We start from the raw sequence: 20,665 nt of genomic DNA, 5'->3' as shown, positions 1-20,665 counted from the left end.
AGCTGTAGCGCTTCGGAGCGGGGAGGGGGCGGCTGGTCAACACATAGGAAGCGTCGTACTGGCCCTTCCGAGGTACTCGCCCTGCCCTCGGAACTCCCCCTTTCCTCCTGCTCCGCACTGCCCTTACGAGTGCAGAGCCCGGGACGATGCACACCACCTCCGAGGGGTGGGAGTGGGGAGCGAGGTCGGTTCCAGAAAACAAAATAATCCTATGGCCATCCAGCTTCTGTCTAGCAGCCATAGGATTGCACCCTAAGTGTATATATTTTAGTAAAATTCCAAACTCCTTTATAAGGCCAACCTGAAGGATACAAAAGTGTGCAAGCTTTCAAGATCTCCAGATGTTTTCATCAGGCAAGATTTCAGGTTTCACCTAGAGCTGCCCCTGGAATGCTGGGAGCAAGGAGGCAAAAAAGTTTTATCCCCCATTTTTGAAAAAAGAAAATCCAGCTATTACTCAGAACTGTCTCCATCCTCGGCAAAACACACAGGCTCCTTCATCGGTAGGAAACAGAGAAAAACTAGGCAGTCTTTATATTAACAAGGCTGGAGATAATTTTAGGTGCTGTACCAGGTTTTAAAAGTCACTAGGAGCCAAATTGGATAGTTTACCTAGTAGTTAGAAGAGATGAACACTTGGGGAATAAACCTCCAGCTTCAGGGGGTATAAAATCTACTTCCAGTGTAAAGTCCCAGTGTTGAATGGCTAAATTTGGTATTCTTTATGCAGCAAAAAATGCAAAGGTACCGTTATTGGTCATAAGAAAAACTCCAAAATCCATATTAGCGTAATACCTATTTAGGCCAACTGAACGGACACAATCATAGAACCATAGAATCATAGAATCATAGAATAGTAGGGTTGGAAGGGGCCCACAAGGCATCGAGTCCAACCCCCTGCTCAATGCAGGAATCCAGGTCAGAGCATCCCTGACAGATGGCTGTCCAGCCTCGTCTTGAACGCCTCCAGTGTGGGAGAGTCCACCACCTCCCTAGGTAATTGGTTCCATTGTCGTATTGCTCTAACAGTCAGGATGTTTTTCCTGATGTTCAGCCGGAATCTGGCTTCCTGTCACTTGAGCCCATTATTCCATGTCCTGCACTCTGGGATGATCAAGAAGAGATCGTGGCCTTCCTCTCTGTGACAACATTTCAAGTACTTGAAGAGCACTATCATATCTCCCCTCAGTCTTCTCTTCTCAAGGCTAAACATGCCCAGTTCTTTCAGTCTCTCCTCAGTGGGCTTTGTTTCCAGTCCCCTGATCATCTTTGTTGCCCTCCTCTGAACCCTCTCCAGTTTGTCTGCATCCTTCTTAAAATGTGGTGCCCAGAACTGGACACAGTACTCCAGATAAGGCCTAACCAGCTTTTTTTGGAAGCTATGCTTCTATGAATGCAGCCCAAAAGAGGATTTGCCTTTTTTGCAGCCACATCACATTGTTGGCTCATATTCAGCTTGTGATCGACAACAATTCCAAGATCCTTCTCGCTTGTAGTGTTGTTGAGCCACGTATCCCCCATCTTGTAACTGTGCATTTGGTTTCTTTTTCCTAGGTGCAGAACTTGGCATTTATCCCTATTCAATGTCATTCTGTTGTTTTCTGCCCAGCGCTCCAGTCTATCCAGATCACTTTGAATTCTGTTTCTGTCTTCCAAAGTATTAGCTATCCCGCCCAATTTTGTGTCATCTGCAAATGTGATCAGCATTCCCTGCACCTCTTCCTCCAAGTCATTAATAAAAATGTTGAAGAGCTCTGGGCCCAGGACTGAGCCCTGCGGTACCCCACTCTTTACCTCTCCCCAGTTTGAGAAAGTCCCATTGATAAGTCCAATTCTTTGAGTCCCATTCTGTAGCCAACTGTGGATCCACCTGATCGTTGTTTCATCTAGCCCACTTTGAGCTAGTTTGCTCATCAGGATATCATGGGGCATTTTGTTGAAAGCTTTGCTGAAGTCGAGGTATATGATGTCTACAGCATTCCCATGGTCCACAAGGGAGGTGACTTGATCAAAAAATGAGATCAGATTTGTCTGGCAGGACTTGTTTTTGACAAATCCATGTTGGCTTCGAGTCATCACTGCATTGTTTTCAAGGTGCTTCCAGATGGATTGCTTTATCATCTGCTCCAGAATTTCCCCAGGGATTGATGTCAGACTGACTGGTCTATAGCTCCCAGGTTCCTCCTTTTTACCCTTTTTGAAGATAAGGACAACATTAGCCCTCCTCCAGTCATCTGGCACTTCACCTGTCCTCCATGATTTCTCAAAGAGAATAGACAGCAGTTCTGAGAGTTCTTCTGCCAGTTCCTTTATTACTCTAGGATGCAGTTCATCTGGCCCTGGAGATTTGAACTCTTTCAAAGTAATTCGGTGTTCCTTGACCATATGCCTATTGATCTCAAGCTGCAATCCTGCCCCTTCAGCCTGTACTTCACCTTTGCCAGGGGGGTCATAGACCCTCTTTTGGGAGAAGACTGAGCCAAAGTAGGAATTGAGCACCTCTGCCTTTTCTTTGTCATCTGTTATCGTTTTGCCATCCTTATTTAATAGCTGAACAACCATTTCTTTCCTCTGCCTTTTACTATGCACATAGCTGAAGAAAGCCTTTTTGTTGTTTTTAGCATCCCTCGCTAACCTCAGCTCGTTCTCAGCTTTAGCCTTTCTGATGGCATCCCTGCAATTCTGTGCTACCTGCCTGTACTCTTCCTTTGTTACTTGGCCTTCTTTCCACTTCCTATATGTGTCCTTTTTTGTTTTCAGGTCATCCCTAAGCTTTTTGTGAAGCCACATTGGCTTCTTCTGTTGTCTTCCACCTTTTCTTCTTGTTGGAATGGTTTGCAATTGTGCCTTGAGAATCTCCTTTTTTAAAAGCTCCCACCCATCTTGGACTCCTTTTCTCGTTAGTGTCACTTGCCATGGGACCTTACTGATCATTGTTCTGAGTTTATTAAAATCAGCTTTCCTAAAATCCAGGGTACGCGCTTGGCTACACTCGGCTTTTGCTTCCCTTAGAACCAAGAACTCAACTACAACATGGTCACTTTCCCCCAGGGTTCCTGTAGCTGCTACTTGATCCACTAAGTCATCTCTGTTGGTTAGGATCAAGTCAAGGATAGCCGATCCTCTAGTTCCTTCCTCTACTTTCTGTAGGAGGAAGTTATCTGCCACACAAGTCAGGAATTTCCTGGAGGGGCCATGTTTTGCAGAATTTGTCTCCCAACAAATATCGGGGAAACTGAAGTCCCCCATTACTACTACATCATACTTCCTTAAAACATTGGCTATTTGCTTTTCAAAAGTTTCATCCTCGTCTTCTCCTTGATTGGGTGGCCAGTAGTAAACTCCGACCACCAGGTTCCTTTTATTCTTTGCTCCATTTATTTTGATCCAGATGCTCTCGTTGGGGCTATCAAGCTCCTCCTCCTGTATTTCTGTGCAGAGAGATGTATTTTTCACATACAGTGCAACCCCACCTCCCTTTCTGTTCCTCCTGTTCTTTTTGAACAAGTTATATCCTTCAATTGCTGTATTCCAGTCATGAGAGTCATCCCACCAAGTCTCAGTTATACCTATCAGGTCATAATTTCCCTCCTGTATTAAGAGTTCAAGTTCGTTCTGTTTGTTTCCCATACTTTGGGCATTAGTATATAGACATCGAAGACCATGTGCTTCATAGTCTGGCTTTCTTCCTACAAGTGTCTGAAGACTATTATTGGGCGCTATCAGAGCTGTTCTCTCTGTTGCAGTGCATGCGCCTACGTCCATTGTTACCCCCAACATTACATCTCCCTTCCCCGTAGGATTCAGTTTAAAGCCCTCCTGATGAAGTTCTTCATGCTGTGGCCAAACACCTTCTTCCCATCCTTTGTGAGGTGCGACCCGTCTCTTGCCAACAGCCCATCTTCCAGGAAGTATAGCCCGTGGTCCCAGAATCCAAATCTCTCTCGTTGGCACCACCTTCGTAGCCAGTCATTCACCCGGAGTATTTTTCGTTCCCTTTCTATCCCTCTTCTAACTACTGGAAGTATGGATGAGAAAACTATCTGGGTCCCAAGGTTCTTGAGTTTCCTTCCCAAAGCTTCGAAGTCTGACGTGATTTCTTCGTAGCTCTGCTTGGCGGTATCATTTTTTCCCACATGGATGAGAAGAAAGGGATACCTGTCAGTGGGCTTTATGAGTGCGGGCAACCTTTCAGTGATGTCTCTAATCCGTCCTCCCGGGAGACAACATACCTGGCGAGTCCACGGGTCTTCGCGACATACTTGGGTCTCGATCCCATGCAGCAAGGAGTCTCCCACTACTACCACTCTTCTCTTCTTCTTCTTGTAGGCCTGGGTTTCATCCCCTCTGTTTGACTGACCTTCAGCCTCTTGCTCACTCTCATGTAGGTTCCCCTGTGATTCTTCCTCTGCAGGCTGTCCTCCAGTGTCATCCGCAAGTACCTGGAATCGGTTCCACAGCTCCACTGCTTCCACTGGTGCAGAGTGGCATCTAGTTCTTCTTCTCCTAACTGTCACCCTTTTCCAAGGAGTATCCTCTACTCCATTTTTCTTCACCTCAGCATTGAAGAAATGCTGCCTCATCTTGCTGTTGCTCTTCAAGCTTCTGGTCTTCCCTTTGCTGCTGTAGTTCCCCCATTCTGTCCAAGAACTTTTCGTGTTCTCTTATTCCCTGGAGGGTCGACAGTCGCCGCTCCAGTCCACTTACTTTTTCTTCCAGCAGCGTGATCAACTTGCACTTGTTGCAGGTGTAGGCCATGTTGTTCTCAGGCAAGAAAACAAACATTGCACACACCTTGCAGGTCACGACCACTGGAGAGTCCTGTCCTTCCATTGCCTCTTTTCCCTTTTTGTGTCTAGCTTTTGTGCTTCCTGCAGCCCACTTACCTCTTAGCTTCTGTCTCCTTTGTCTCCTTTGTCTCTTCTACCACTGCAACTCCCCTGGTCAACTCCTGTTTGCTCCCTCTGGTCGCTCACTCTGGTCGCTCGCTCTCTGGGAGCTTGCTTGCTTCTGTAGTCCCTGGACCAGCTGGAGCAGCTTGCTCTGCTCTGCTCTGCTCAGCTGGGAGGCGGGAAACAACAAAACAACAAAACAAATGTCTGCAAGTTTTCCAGATTTCTTCAGGCAAGATATTACAAAAAGTAGGTTGCATGGTGGTGGTTTGGGGGGTTGAAGCTGATGGTGATGTTGAAGCCATGGTGTCTGCGTGATCAGTGGAGGCTGGTGGCTCCGATGTCAGTGGGGCGGAGACTTTGCTCCAGGTTTCAGTCAGAACTCTAAAGGAGCTATCCAAGGTGCAATGTACCAAATTTTACAAGGCAAATGCAAAAGACGGTATTGGAGAAACCAGATTGTTTCTGTTATTTTGTTCTTTTCTTTGGTCATGGTTAAGAGTTCCCTGTACAAACTCAAACTGGAATAATGGAACTTAAGTTTAGGTTTGAAATTAGTAGTGCTGGATTTAGTGATAATTCTTATTTTGTTGGGTTGACTATATGGTTCTAAGCTTTTTAAAAATTATTTTGTGTCTAATTGCATTTTTCATTTTATTTTTTATATAATACCTATCTTCCTTGTTTATACTGTAATGTTCTAAGAGTACAATTTCAAATATAAATTTGAACTGATTTTGTTTCTCAGTGACACAGTTTGGTCCATGGCCCTCACCACCTGAGTTGCTACTAGATGATACTAGGCCTTTGTGGCTTCTCACAGAATTTCCAAGTTTGGAAAGAAGATATAAATAGCTTAATTTTAGGAATGGTTTGGGGGGGATTATATATATATATATATATATATATATATATAGACACATACATACAGATATGTATTATGCCTTTTAAAATTGTACCATTTCAGCATGGAAAATCATGTGGTCATCGCCTCCATTAAAATCTGTTTCCTGTTCAGTACGGGAAGTAACTTTAAAGTTGCTTCATAGATGGTATCTTACTCCGGTGAAATTGAGTTTTATGAAACCTTTTTTATCCCCTAATTGTTGGAGAGGATGCATGGAACACAGGTCCTTCTTTCACATGTGGTGGCTTTGCCCCCATGTATCAGATTTTGGGGATTGCATTTTTACTCAGGTTTCTATTATTACTAAACAAATAGTTCCCAAGACCCTAGAATCTGCACTCCTTTCCCAGTTTATAGGTATGAAATTATTACATAGGGAACTTATAATGTTTCTTTTAACAGTGGCTCGAGTTATAATAGCAGGAGGAGGGATGGAAATCTTCAGATTTTACTTTAGAGATTTGTTATAGTTGTGTATGGAAACTTGACCTGATGGAAAACCTAATTCACAACTTGTATGGCAAAGGAGCATACGAATTCTGAGGCATATGATGCTACTTACTACTTCCTTTTGTCACCCATATATCTGAAATCTCTTAATTAAGGTTTTTTTTTAAGCATACCACAGAAGAGAGAGTTTGGATGGTGCAGGTTTCATTATCAAGTTGGAGAATACATGATAATCTTTGTAACTGTAGCCTTTTGCTATTCAACCCTTTAGGCTCCATTACTCTAATTCTGATTTGCAGTCACAGGGTTCCATTGAACTTGGTTTGTACCTAGTTAATCATTTGCATGCAAGACAATTTGGGGCTCTTCTATGGCTGTGGAAAAAAGGAAATATTTGTCATGTGTAAGGGCTTCAGTAACTAATTAGGCACAGAAAAATGGAATGGGGGTGCTGTGGTTAAACTATCAGACTCAGCATGGGCAGACCTCAGAGGCTAGACATCGCTTTACCTGCAATGCATGTCGTTAACCCTTGACACCATTTTAGAAATGAAAACTGTTTCAGAAAAGGGAAATAGAACAAAGAAACAAGAGGGGAGATGCTTAACCCATTTCCTGCTTGCAATTACTCATCTCCAAATTACATCTGCATTTCACAGCATCTCAGACCAGGATTGCAAAGTATTACTTACTCAGAAATATTTTTCATAGGTAGGACCTGCAACATAAAGTTGCAGTGTGGAATACTCCTATTCAGGGTTCTGTTACAGGTTTTGGCCTTTCCTGAGTCTTTTCAATCTATAATTTAGGAAGCTTTTGGCTGCCAGTTAAGCTGATCAATACACTTCAAACAAAGTGTACACCAAAAATTGTTTTAGGAGGGTTCAGTTTTGGTTTTGTACTAACAAGAATTAGTAAACGAAAATCTCTTTGATCCATTTTTTATTTTTTATTAGAAATATACTTGCAACGTATTAAAATATAACTTACATAAAAGAGCATAAAACATTTTTGTTGTTAAACAAAGCTTAGCTGAAGATCCTTACATCTTAATAGCTTAACAGGAAATAGAATTCCTTAAATATTTCTTGTTCTTAGATTTCCAGTCTTAATATCTTAAAAAAGAGAGATCTCATTCTAAGTACCAAGTTCCCCATTCAATACTGAATAGGCTATTCAGCCAATGAGCTCCTGCATCCTAAAATCAGCACATATTTATACCTTTGCAGCTCCAAGACACGACAGCTTCTGCTTTTGTGGGGGGGGGGATACTTTCTTCAGTAATCATTACTTTCTTTAGTAATCATTCTTCAGTAATCATTACTTTCTTCAGTAATCATTACTTTCTTCAGTAATCAGTTTGAGTACATTGACAACTCTGCCACCAACCTTTTGGGGCAGATTCATGACAATTCCAGTCAGCTAGCCAGCATACACAGTCCTCATTGGACTGGGGTGGTGGTGGAAAGGTTAGAGTTGGTCAATCTTTGGTCAATCATTAATGGATGTTTTTTTCTCTCACATCATGTATAACCTAGGCCCAGTCTACATGGAAACAGAATGAGAAGTGCTTTCTGGTTATACTCAGATGTTCATGAAATTGCTTTGGTCTGTCAGCAGCACACGAAGCAAGAAAGGTAGAGTATACACTACCTAAAACCCCATTTTCCTGGGTCACACAGCACTTGAAACTTCGGGATTGAGTGGATGGAGTCCAGGGAGTAGAACTGAAAGTCATCAACCTGGTAGGTGCTGCTCAGTGAATGAGAGAGGTTTGTTCCTCGCCCCTGTCCACATTCCCCTACTCCAGGAAGTTTAATGTAAGTGCTGAATTAAGCCCTGCAGTTTATCCCACACCTCTCCCCTCTCATACACCATTGGGATATTGTGCATGCTTAAAACAGTGTTATTGAGCTATTCTGAATGGGAAAAACAGGCTACAAACTGTGAATGGGTAAAGCAGCTACTGCACTATTGTGAATGCCTGAAACAGCTCTAGTGCGCTATTCTGAATGGGAAAACAGGCTACAAACTATGAATGGGTAAAGCAGCTACTGCACTATTGTGAATGCCTGAAACAGCTCTAGTGCACTGTTTTGAATGGGAAAACAGGCTACATACTGTGAATGGGTAAAGCAGCTACTGCACTACGGTGAACGCTTGAAACAGTGCAACTGTGATACTGTGAATGGGGAAAAGAGGCTAAATATTGTGAATGGGAATGCAGCCCTACTGCAAATGGGGAAAAAGAGGGAATGGAGGGGTAAAGGGAGTGGCCTCACCCCTTGACCAGGTCACAGAAATAGGCATGCCCAGTATTTAATGTGGGGAATGGGGCACACTGCAGCGGAACCATGTAGGAGCTGTATTTAAGGAAAAAGACACACCCAAAGGACTTTCCGAAAATGCACCTTTTCCAAAGGGAAGCTGCAGGGTTGCTGCAAATTGGTAATGGTGTCATCTGTTGCGAACAACCCTGATGTGCTGTTGCTCCGAATTAAATCGTCCGTGTAGATTGGGCCCTACACTAAACATATCATCAAGGCTGAATGTTCAGTTTGGTCCTTTTGGTACTGTAGTAATATCACTCCTAAAATTAAATCCTCTGCTAGTCCATATTCAGATAATGCCATCACAAAATATACCAAGCAGTATTTAGCCCTCCAGCTCATTTGAGTTTTAAATCCCTAATCTAACAACATTCTCTTTCTTTAGGCAAAGGTTCCTCCCAGCCTAAAAGGTTTTTTCTTGCCATTGCAAATTTAATTATCAACTACCCCATCATTCTGCTCCTACTTTAGAAACTTTGCCATTGTGGCTGCCAGCTGGAGTTCCTGTTTGCCATGGAAGCACTAGAAGTGGTCTGGGACTTGCTGTGCCTTTTGCTCGCTGTGTCCCTCCTGGCTTTTGGCCTTTATTGCTGCTACATAAAATCCGTCCATATGAGATATGATCACATCCCTGGTGTCCCGAGAGCAAGGTAGGAAGCTGGCAAAGCTTGGATATCACACTGAGTGTCACAGCAAGGAGAGTATGATTCTGTTCATTCTCCTAGACCACTGAGTCAATTTCAGTACCATCAGTCATGGCATCCTTCTGGATTCTCTTGCCTGGGTGAGTGGGGGGCACTATTTTACAACGACTCCAGTCCTTCCTGGAGGCCCCTTCCTGGAAGAAAGTGTGTGTGGGGGGGTACTTTTCTCTCGCTTCCCATCCTGCTGTCGCCACCGAGAGCAACTGTGTCCCTCTTTGCCGAGCACCGGCAGAGAGGGGCGCAGTTGCTCTTGTCGGCAGCAGGGGAGGCAGCAGGATGGGAACTGAGAGAGAAGAGCCATGGCGCTTCCCTCTCACTTCCCATCCTGCTGTTGTTGCTGAGAGTAACTGCATCCATCTCAGCTCCCATCCTGCCACTACCGCCACCGAGAGCAACACTCAGGCAAGGAATGGGAGCCGCTGTGCTTGCCCAACTCGGCATGCGCTGAGTCAGGCAAGAGCAGGGGGTTGCAGACTGGTGTCCAGGGGGTTGAACTGGTGGGAACCCGCCGAGTTTGAGTCCCCAAACAGATGCTTGCGACATCCCTATCTTATAGTTGATTCTGCTATTTTATAGACTATTTTTACGGGTTGTTAAAAAGAGAGAGAGAGAGAAGAGCGGTGCTCTTTCTTGTTGTTTGGGTGTGTTTTTATAGTTTATTTATTATAAGCCTCATTGAGCACTAATGTTAAAAGAAGGATATAAATAACTTAAATAAAGAGATTAAAACCGTACCTTCCCTGTTCCAGCACCTGGAATTTCCTGGTGGTGCTGCTGACCAGGGAATGGCAGGACCCAACAGCTGGGAAACCATGAAGAATTGCTACATTCTCCTGTATCTTCTGGAGGGCATTCCATTACCTTCAGGTTAGCCCCTCCCACTGGATGACAGGCAGGATCCAATCTAACAGTCCTGTCCAGGGTGAGGGGCTACCTAGCCTGCCCAGACTGGCCCGGCCTGGCATCGATTGAACAGGGTCCATGCTCAGCTCTGCAAGCTCAGCTAGATAGAGTTTTCCTTTTATTTTATTATATTGTTTCTGGTGTCTTTGGTTTGGTCACACCTACATAGCAGGCAGCTACAGAGCCTTGTGCTCCCATACCAAGAGGTGATTGCCAACCTCTTGGTATGGGAGGTCCTGCCTACAGCTATGCCTTCCTCAAGCCCTTCAAGAGTCTTGGTCATGATGCCTGACCCCCTACAGGCTGTCCACAGGAGTCAGCCTGGCAGGTCCAGTTGAGATTGTCATCACAACAGATTCCAACTTGATGGGATGGGGGTCTCACCTCAATGACCTGATCATTCAGGGAGTCCAATCTGCATAGGAATCACAGCTCAGCATCCATCTTCTGGAACTGAAAGCCATAAAATTGGCACTTTGCCACTTCAAAGCCACAATCAACAGCAACCATGGACAATGTGTCGGCCAAAGGTTATTTTAACAAACAAGGTGGCACAGAATCAGGAATAACTGAGCCTTGGAAATCCTGAATTGGGCAGAAGAGAATCTTCTCTCTCTCATGGCTGTCCATCTCACAGGGACAGACAACATGATCGTAGAATGCCTGAGCAGGTGGAAGGTTCAGGATGCAGAATGGAGATTACACCCCCCCCCCCCGGGGCTGTTCTCACAATGGGTCAGGCGCTTTAGCATAGTCAATGAAGCAGAAATAGACGTTTTTCTGAAATTCTCTTGCTTTCTCCATGATCCAGCGAATGTTGGCGATTTGATCTCTAGTTCCTCTGCCTCTTTGGAACGCAGCTTGTACTTCCGGTAGTTCTCGGTTCACATACTGCTGAAGCCTAGCTTGTAGGATTTTGAGCATCACCTTGCTGGCATGTGAAATGAGCGCAATTGTACAGTAGTTTGAACACTCTTTGGTGTTGCCCTTCTTTGGAATTGGAATGTAAACTGACCTTTTCCAGTCTTGTGGCCACTGTTGAGTGTTCCAAATTTGTTGGCATATTGAGTGCAGCACTTTAACAGCATCATCTTTTAGGATCTTAAATAGCTCAGCTGGAATACTGTCATCTCCGCTAGCTTTGTTGTTAGTAATGCTTCCTAAGGCCCACTTGACTTCATTCTCTAGGATGTCCAGCTCAAGTTCAGTGACCGCACTATCATAGCTATCAGGGACATTAAGATCTTTCCTGTATAGTTCTTCTGTGCATTCTTGCCACCTCTTCTTAATCTCATCTGCTTCTGTTAGGTCCCTGCCCTCTTTGTCCTTTATCATGCCCGTCTTTGCACAAAACGTTCCCTTGAGATCTCCGATTTTCTTGAAAAGATCTCTAGTCTTTCCCATTCTGTTGTTTTCCTCGGTTTCTTTGCATTGTTCATTTAAGAAGGCCTTCTCGTCTCTCCTTGCTATTCTCTGGAACTCTGCATTCAGTTGGATATATCTTCCCCTTTCTCCTTTGCTTTTCGCTTCCCTTATTTCGTCAGCTACTTGTAAAGCCTCATCAGACAGCCACTTGGCTTTCTTGCATTTCTTTTTCTTTGGGATGGATTTCGTTGCTGCCTCCTGAACAATGTTATGGACCTCCGTCCATAGTTCCTCAGGCACTCTGTCTATCAGGTCTAATCCCTGAAATTTATTCCTCACCTCCACTGTATATTCATAAGGGATATGATTTAGGTCATACCTGAATGGTTTAGTGGTTTTCCCTACGTTCTTCAATTTCAGCCGAAATTTTGCAACAAGAAGCTCATGATCTGAGCCACAGTCAGCTCCAGGTCTTGTTTTGACTGACTGTATAGAGCTTCTCCATCTTTGGCTGCAAAGGACATAATCAATCTGATTTCGATATTGACCATCTGATGATGTCCATGTGTAGAGTCACCTCTTGTGCTGTTGGAAAAGAGTGTTTGCTATGATCAGCGTGTTCTCTTGACAAAACTCTATTAGCCTTTGTCCTGCTTCATTTTGTACACCAAGGCCATGCCTGCCTGTTATCCCGGTGATTTCTTGATTTCCTACTTTAGCATTCCAATCCCCTATGATGAAAAGGACATCTTTTCTTGGTGTTAGTTCTAGAAGGTGTTGTAGGTCTTCATAGAACCGATCAACCTCAGCTTCTTCAGCCTCAGTGGTTAGGGCATAGACTTGAATTACTGTGATGTTGAATGGTTTGCCTTGGATTCGTACTGAGATCATTCTATCGTTTTTGAGATTGTACCCCAGTACTGCTTTTCCCACCCTTTTATTGACTATGAGTGCTACTCCATTTCTTCTAAGGGATTCTTGCCCACAGTAGTAGATATGATGGTCACCTGAATTAAATTCGCCCATGCTTGTCCATTTTAGTTCGCTGAGTCCCAAGATGTCGATGTTCAATCTTGCCATCTCCTGTTTGACCACCTCCAGCTTACCTTGATTCATTGATCTGACATTCCAGATTCCTAAACAATATTGTTCTTTACAGCATCGGATTTTCTTTTCACCACCAGACACACCCACAGCTGAGTGTCCTTTCGGGTTTGGCCCAGCCGCTTCACTCTTTCTGGAGCTACTTGGAAATACCCTCTGCTCTTCCCCAGTAGTATATTGGACATCTTCCGACCTGAGGGACTCATCTTCCGGCATCGTATCTTTTAGCCTTGTGCTACGTTCCATGGGATTTTCTTGGCAAGAATACTGGAGTGGGTTGCCATTTCCTTCTCCAGTGGACCACATTTTGTCAGAACTCTCCACCATGACGTGTCCATCTTGGGTGGCCCCGCACGGCATAGCTTATGGCTTCACTGAGTTACGCAAGCCCCTTCGCCACAACAAGGCAGTGATCCATGAAGGGGAAATTTTTTATATACTGCCTCTCATTGCCCAATTCTAGGGCGGTATATAAAATTCATTAAAACAATTAAAATTGAAATAAACCCCCACAATAAAACAAATAACTCTAGTTTTTGGTGCATAAATGTGTTCTTCCATTCTAATATGGGATGCCTTGTGGCTCAGCTTTGCAATATAGTTCTTAGTGAACAGAGCTGGCTGTAAATATAGTATTTGGAATAATGAAGAAGAAAAGAACTGACATGCAACATTGCATGTTTACAGCTTTCCCTGTGCTCCATAGAGCTGGACGATGCCCTGCTATTTCTACTATGAGTGATGCATGGTACTGTGAAATTGGTGTGTGGAATCACATAGAAATTCCTGATTTGTTTGAGCTCCAGTCCCTTGTAATTTGACTTCTGTAGAAAGACAGCACTACATTATCCACAGGGTTTCATAAAGCTTTGTTTTAAAAAATGTTTTGCAGCTTTTTTCTTGGTCACATGCCAATCATTTGGGGAATGCTTAAAAACCAGAAACCCTTTTATGATCCCTTTCTGCAGTGGTAAGTTAATTTTAATTACTTGGATAGTTTCAAATAAGAGACGATGAGCTGTATTAACAATTTAGACCAATGGTCTATATAGTCAAGAATCTTTTCTCTGGCAGGGCACTTCAGAGGAAATCTAAGAGAGATTTCAAATTTTAGCTGCTTGTTGGTGCAGACATTTGGATATGCACTATTTGCAAAATGGGAAACAATGTTAAATGTGGGAATTTATCTTGACTATTCCTATCAGTGTGGTTTATATTAGCATCCATCATAAATCCAACTTGGAAAAGATGGCTTGAATTGGGGGATCCATCCTGGTATACACAAATGAAAGTTTGCCCAGTTCAGAGATAATGGTAAATTAAGGTTAGCCACAAAATTGGCTGGGAGAGAAAATTATATGTGAGGAGAAGGGTGTGTGTGGCCACACATCATCTCTTCCATGTAGCAGCAACTCCACACAATATGTATATTTCTGTTAGCCCTCTTCGGGGGAAGAAAGGTGGCATATAAAATCTAGAAATCATCATCAGTAATAATAATTCTAGGCTGCCTTTCAGGGCAGAAGTTAGCTTTCAGCAAGGGCAGAATGGCAAGTGTTGACGTTCAGTGCACCAGTGACTTCAGATAAAAATAGTTGTTGTTGTTGTTCAGCCGTTACATGCTTTCAAATCACCTCTTCAAATAACTATAAAGTTCTCTGGAGTATTTGTTCAAATACTCCAACTCAAGTCTCCATATATACATTCTTCAGATCTCTGCCCTTATTTTATCTCAATTTCTCTTTGGGGAAGGTTTTTTTTTTTTAATGTTAGTGGGTATTCATGTGCCTGGGGATTGCTATTCTTAACAGTTTGACATCCTTCTGTGGTCTCCAGAGAGCAAATCACCACTCAATTTCCCACATACTCGGGCTATGGGTTTTTTTTTCTTTCTGATATGGCTTCATGGTGCAATTTGTTTTATCTTAATCTTTGGAAAGTTTATGTTTTCTTTGTAAATGTTTTTTGATCTTTTCTTTTCTTAGGGCTGAGGAATATGGACCAATCCTGCGTTTTAATGCCTTTCACAGAGTTACGGTATTGGTATACAGTCCTGAAGGAGTAAAGGTATGTTATGAAAGGTTACCTAACTGAGAGTGAAGATGGACACAATATAAGAGGAGAGATCACCATAGCCTTATCAGGGGGTGAGCTCTGCTTTACAGCTGAAATAACAAGTCTGTGAACCAAATGCTGATACAACCATCTTCCTTGTCCCTCTGCCCATGCTTCAGTTGACCTGCCTGCCTTTATAAAACAAAATGAAGGCAAAATATGAATGACCATGAGTGCATGTACCTATTCATCACTTGTTAATTTTCTAAACAGACACTCCCCTGCCCCTTTCCCCAATTCAAAACTGCTTTGGGGACTGGGGAGTTGATTGGTGACAATATGGAGGGCAACCAGCCCGCATTGTGCACATCAGAGGCCACAATGAACAGGGGGTGGACTGAATGATCTCTGAGGTACCTTCCAACTCCATGATTCTGTATCAAACCTGAAGAATCTATTTTTTTCAGAGATCAACCCTGAAAAGGAGTAAATACATTTGGAATTAATGCAGCAAGATTGCTGGCAGATTGACCTCACTGCTCTAAAAATGTTAACATGTTTTCATCCTAAATGGGAATTGTCCTGTTTCAACAATCTTACCAAACAAGCTTTCCTAAATATTCGGGAAGTGGGGAATCACAGAAAATGAACCTGAGGAAATTATTCTTATAAGAAAAAATACTTGTTTGTATTTACAGATAAAAGAGCGAATCATACAAATCTTCTTGTACCATAAAAATATATCGTGAGAAGCAATCATATGATTAGCTGAGTCATAGCTATGAATTTAACTGAAGCCATTGGTACTTAATTCCAAGTAAACATGCTTAAGATGAAATTGTAACAATGGTTAAATTACTGTAGAAAATGGCTGCCTGCTGAATAAATCTGCTCCTCTTCTTTTTGTATTGAACACACCTGGTAGTAGTCCCTTTTCTCAAAGTTACATATTCACCAGAGAGGTTCCAAGGACTAAAACCCATCTTAATGTTTAATTATTTTTATTGTAAATTCCAACAAAACAAAATAAAACAAACCCATAACAGAAAAAAGAAAAAGGAAAGGAAATATGTCACTATGATTGAATTATCAATTTCAATTAATACATATGAAGTGGTGTGTGTGTGTGTGTGTGTGTATATATATATATATATATATATATGACAGCTTTCTAGAAAAAATTATACATAAACTTCAACAAAGGTAGACCAAATATCCATATATGTATCCTTTTGCAGGTGGCACCTATATACCATCCATTCAAAGGTTCAAAGTGTTGTCAAGTCCATTGTGTTATAGGAAGTGAGCATTTATCCTGCCAATGTTGTAATATCAGTCTTTTAGCTGGCAAAAGGGCACCGAAAATCCATTCACACTGACTGTGCACACTTCCAGGAAGCAGATAGATAATTTAAAAGAATGTGTACATCAGTAAATATTAAAGAGTGTTCCAATACAAAGTTTATCCGTATAATAACCTCTCCTAAGAAGAGGCAACTATTGGACATTGCAAAAACATATGATAAGAGAAGCATTAGCAGTATTACAACTCTAGCAATTAGCCAACTAAACAAACCCTTATCAAAGAGATGTTATGGCATCCAAAAGACATGGAACAAGAGTTTTTGCGGAATAAGACGTAACCTGAGATCCACAGATGCTTTAGATACAGACGCTAAAATGACAATCCATTGATTAGGCAAAATGGGGTACTCTAATTCCCTATTCCATTCCTGCTTAAGACCCTATGTAACATATTTATTTACCAACAATAAGTATTTATAAACATGGATCATGGGTCAATATAATGGATCAGCCTCCGTAAGTGTTCCCAATAGCAAAGGAGACTCTGAAGCTCAAAAAGCGGCAAGGCCAAACCTAGATTCTAAAAAAAAAATGTTGCAATTGCAAGTATTGCCATAGCAGGCAAATTATAATTAGCACACAAAGCCAAAAAAGATAAAAACTCATCATCAGTACTCACTAATTGAGCCAAGGTAAAAATCAGCTTTGGGAAAGGAGTACGACAAGGCTGCATATTGTCACCCTGCTTATTTAACTTATATGCAGAGTACATCATGAGAAATGCTGGGTTGGATGAATCAGAGGTCGGAATTAAGATTGCTGGGAGAATTATCAACAACCTCCGATATGCAGACGATACTACCCTAATGGCAGAAAGCGAAGAGGATCTAAAGAGCCTCTTGTTGAGGGTGAAAGAGGAGAGTGCAAAAGCTGGTTTGAAACTCAACATTAACAAAACTAAGATCATGGCATCTGGCCCCATCACTTCCTGGCATATAGAAGGGGAAGAAATGGAAGCAGTGACAGATTTTACTTTCTTGGGCTCCAAGATCACCGCAGACGGTGACTGTAGCCATGAAATTAAAAGACGCTTGCTCCTTGGGAGGAAAGCTATGGCCAACCCAGACAGCATAGTAAGAAGCAGAGACATCACCTTGCCGACAAAGGTCCGTCTAATCAAAGCTATGGTTTTCCCAGTAGTAATGTATGGCTGTGAGAGCTGGACTATAAGGAAGGCTGAGCGCCGAAGAATTGATGCTTTCGAACTGTGGTGCTGGAGAAGACTCTTACGAATCCCCTGGACTGCAAGGAGGTCAAATCAGTCCATCCTAAAGGAAATCAACCCTGAGTGCTCATTGGAAGGACAGATAATGAAGCTGAAGCTCCAATATTTTGGCCACCTAATGCGAAGAGAAAACTCCCTGGAAAAGACCCTGATGCTGGGAAAGACTGAAGGCAAAAGGAGAAGGGGACGGCAGAGGATGAGATGGCTAGATAGCATCACGGATGCAATGAATATGAACTTGAGCACGCTCCGGGAGAGAGCGCAGGACAGGAAGGCCTGGCGTGCTATGGTCCATGGGGTCACGAAGAGTCGGACACGACTGAACGACTGAACAAAAAATCAGCTTATCTGTCCAAGTCCACCACAAACACATTTCCTTGCCTATTTTTAAATCTTGATTTCCCCATAGATTCAATTTAGCATGAGAAAATGGATAAAAATGGAATTGACATTATATACCACATGTCTCTAGCAGCTGTAACTATGGGAGGAACCCTATGTATTTTAATATGCCAAGAACCTAATGCCATCCATTTGAAGAGTGGATCCAAACAGGAAGATTCCAAAACTGACCAAGGTGGAAAATCTAATCTAAGTAGAAAAGGCCAAAATTTAGTACAAGTCAACAGAAAGTACTGATGATATAAAGCAAGACCTGGAAAGCCAAGCCCATCTTCTTTATTTGGAAGTTGCATCCTTTTCAAGGATATTCCTGATGGAGAGGACCCCCCGCTCCTGGAAAAACCCTTATGAAATAAAGCATTGAGTTTTTGAAAATATGTGCCAGGTACAAATAGAGGAATCCCGCATATAACAATCCAAAGTATAATATTAATCTTTAGTGTATTTACCTTACCCCACAAACTCAGCTTTAAAGATGTCCATCTATCTATGTCCTATGAGATCTCATTAATCAACTTATTCAAATTTAGCTTGATCATTTGAGATTTGTCACTGGGAATAAGTGTTCCAAATAAGTAATAAGATCAGGGCACCATCGAAAGTGACAATTAGCGAATACACTATGAGATATGTTACCTCCAGTCAGCATCAGTTCATCCTTCAACCAATTAATTGAATAGCCAGACAAATCACCAAAAATATTGATCAACTTCATAAAAGCTGTAACAGATGACTGGAGTTTCAAAATAAATGGTAAAAGATAATCAACATAAAGAATAATTTTTCTAAACCACCATGCACAGAACCATGAATATTACTATTCTGTCTAATAACACATACCAGGTGTTCCAAATATAGATCAAATATCAATCTCCTTTACTCAGGAGAGGTCTCTGTCTGGTACTTCTCCTGAGTAAAAAAGAAGTCCGAAAAACCCATCTTAGTAGTACCCTGGGAGAGTTATTTCCACTTTAATGCACCCAAGTCTTCTATGAACTAGCATAGGCTGTTTATCCTATCAGATGGATCTGTTCTCCGCCCCCACCCCCAAGAACTGGAATACACTATGCAACAATCTGTAAAAGTTTGGAAAGAGGATGTTCTGTCTGTCTGAAATTATCTTCATTCAATGAGGAAACCAACTGTCAAGGCAGAAAGATGGTGCTCATCACACCTTGCACCCAAATTGGAGTCCATTAGACGGGATTTTCTGCCCCCCCCACACACACACATCTATATCCTCTCTAAAATTTAGTCTAGGAGCCTTTCTACATGAGGCTTTTAGTGTGCACTTGTGATTCCACATTCACGATTGTTAACAGATGCTTTACACAATGTTGTCATCCTCCAGGGCCTCTCCTGTTCTTTGCAACCATTTTCATATGTGTGTTTTTTTATATCGGTGAAAGTCTGGTATATCTGGAAATGGCAGAATGAAACCCTAGTATAGTTGAGCAATTCTGCTATTCCACAGCGCTACCTAGAGGTTATGTAATAGATCATATAGAAAGGCTGAGAAAGAAAACCCTGGGAAAAAACGGGTGTAGAGGAGCCCATCTTAATCCCACTAAGAATCCAGAAGCGGATGCCTCGGTGAAGTGGCGGTTTAAAAGGCTCATGTAGAAAAGCCCCAGGTGATAGTGCTTTGTGATTACATTAACAGAATTTCAAAATGGACTGACAATAGGTTTGAATTTTAGGAATATCTGATGTCACCACAATACCCAAAGGACCGTATTGCATACAGCCAGGTTTATAATCTGTTTGGTGTAAGGTATGTTATTATAAAGGTAAATTATAAACTATGTATTGGATCAAGTGATCCATCAATGTTGAACCATTTATTCTCTCTCTTCGTTCTAATTTAGCAAACGCAAACATTTATGTTACAGTTTGTGGGCAGAGCTAGATGTTAGGTGGAAGATCTGGATGCTTAGCCCTTTTCTCACTGCCGTTTCTCCCCAGATGTTCTCAGACAGGTGATTTAAAACAATATAAAACAATAACACCTTGCAACAGTAAAAACAAGAACATTAAAAACAGTTAAAAAAAAACTTCCATTCATTCTCCTCCTATACTTAAGTATTTGATTTTCTGCATTTATCAGTTGCTTGCTGTTCAAGCTGTGTTTTCAATAAAGTCGAAGATTGATTTACATGAAAGTGTGGACTAGATGTGAGTTTAGCTGCCAACATACAGCCCAACCTGTGTTGAGGCCAGAACACTGGCAGAGATGTGGACATAATTCGACATTTATAAACTGTTTTTACATTTTGTTCCCCAATCTGTTGAATTCAGAGAACTGTTTAACAATAAATGCCCCAAATTAAGCTGTCTTTCAAAAATAAACCATATAAAAATTGTATATGAATGGAAATGTTAGTTCACATGGGTAAGCCTCAATTCACACAATCTTAACCATGATTTGAAAGATTGGGAACATACTGCAGTCTCACCCTCCTGACCGCCCCCCCCCCCTTTGCTGGCAATCTCCTCCTTTCATGGTTTCCTCTAACTATTGTTTGCTATGACCTGGATTTGGCAAACTCTGTTTAGAGCTAACCGGCACTTTTTCCAAAGCATGGTTTGCAAACCCATTTCAAACAGATTTAGAAGTGTGTGCAAAGTGCCAACTATAATGTGCCCAGTTTGGAAATCATGGAAAACTACTGTTAGAGGAAAAGGGCCCCATTGTGGAAGCCTGTGGTATATTCCTGATCCTCTAAATTTTGTCAGAACATGTTATCTGAACTAGGCCTAAAAATTATATTTTTTTTTCTCTAACTGTTTCAGATTTTTAGGGAATGGCTTGGCAACTGATACGAATCATGACCGTTGGCACAAACAGCGGAGAATTATGGATCCGGCTTTCAGTCGAACGTAAGGCAGAAATAGTTCAAATACAGTACTTGTTTTTTCTTAAGAGATTCTTCTACATTAGTACATTTAGAAATCATATAAAA

General features: G+C 42.1%; 1 protein-coding gene across 6 annotated transcripts in view; it reads left to right on the top strand.

Annotated features, from left to right (window-relative positions):
- Positions 1-7,791: 7,791 nt before the first annotated feature.
- Positions 7,792-20,665, top strand: part of LOC146357041 (cholesterol 24-hydroxylase-like) — a 68,935-nt gene continuing 56,061 nt past the window's right edge. For 2 of the 6 annotated variants that reach the window (XM_084839040.1, XM_084839013.1), the window contains exons 1-6: positions 7,792-7,886; positions 9,051-9,229; positions 13,548-13,625; positions 14,641-14,722; positions 19,403-19,476; positions 20,496-20,582. In XM_084839040.1, the coding sequence (XP_084695166.1) occupies positions 9,093-9,229; positions 13,548-13,625; positions 14,641-14,722; positions 19,403-19,476; positions 20,496-20,582 (458 nt within the window). In that variant the 5' untranslated portion in view covers positions 7,792-7,886; positions 9,051-9,092. Of the gene's footprint in view, positions 7,995-9,050; positions 9,230-13,485; positions 13,626-14,640; positions 14,723-19,402; positions 19,477-20,495; positions 20,583-20,665 lie in introns of all 6 variants that reach the window. The other 4 variants (XM_084839022.1, XM_084839030.1, XM_084839051.1 and 1 more) reach the window with 4 other exon arrangements.

The sequence above is a fragment of the Heloderma suspectum genome, chromosome 1 (assembly GCF_057233095.1).
Source record: "Heloderma suspectum isolate Gila_16-S chromosome 1, 16-S_ref, whole genome shotgun sequence".
Taxonomy (NCBI): domain Eukaryota; kingdom Metazoa; phylum Chordata; class Lepidosauria; order Squamata; family Helodermatidae; genus Heloderma; species Heloderma suspectum.
Note: the sequence above shows the minus strand (reverse complement) of the source record. Positions and strands in the feature narration are given on the sequence as shown.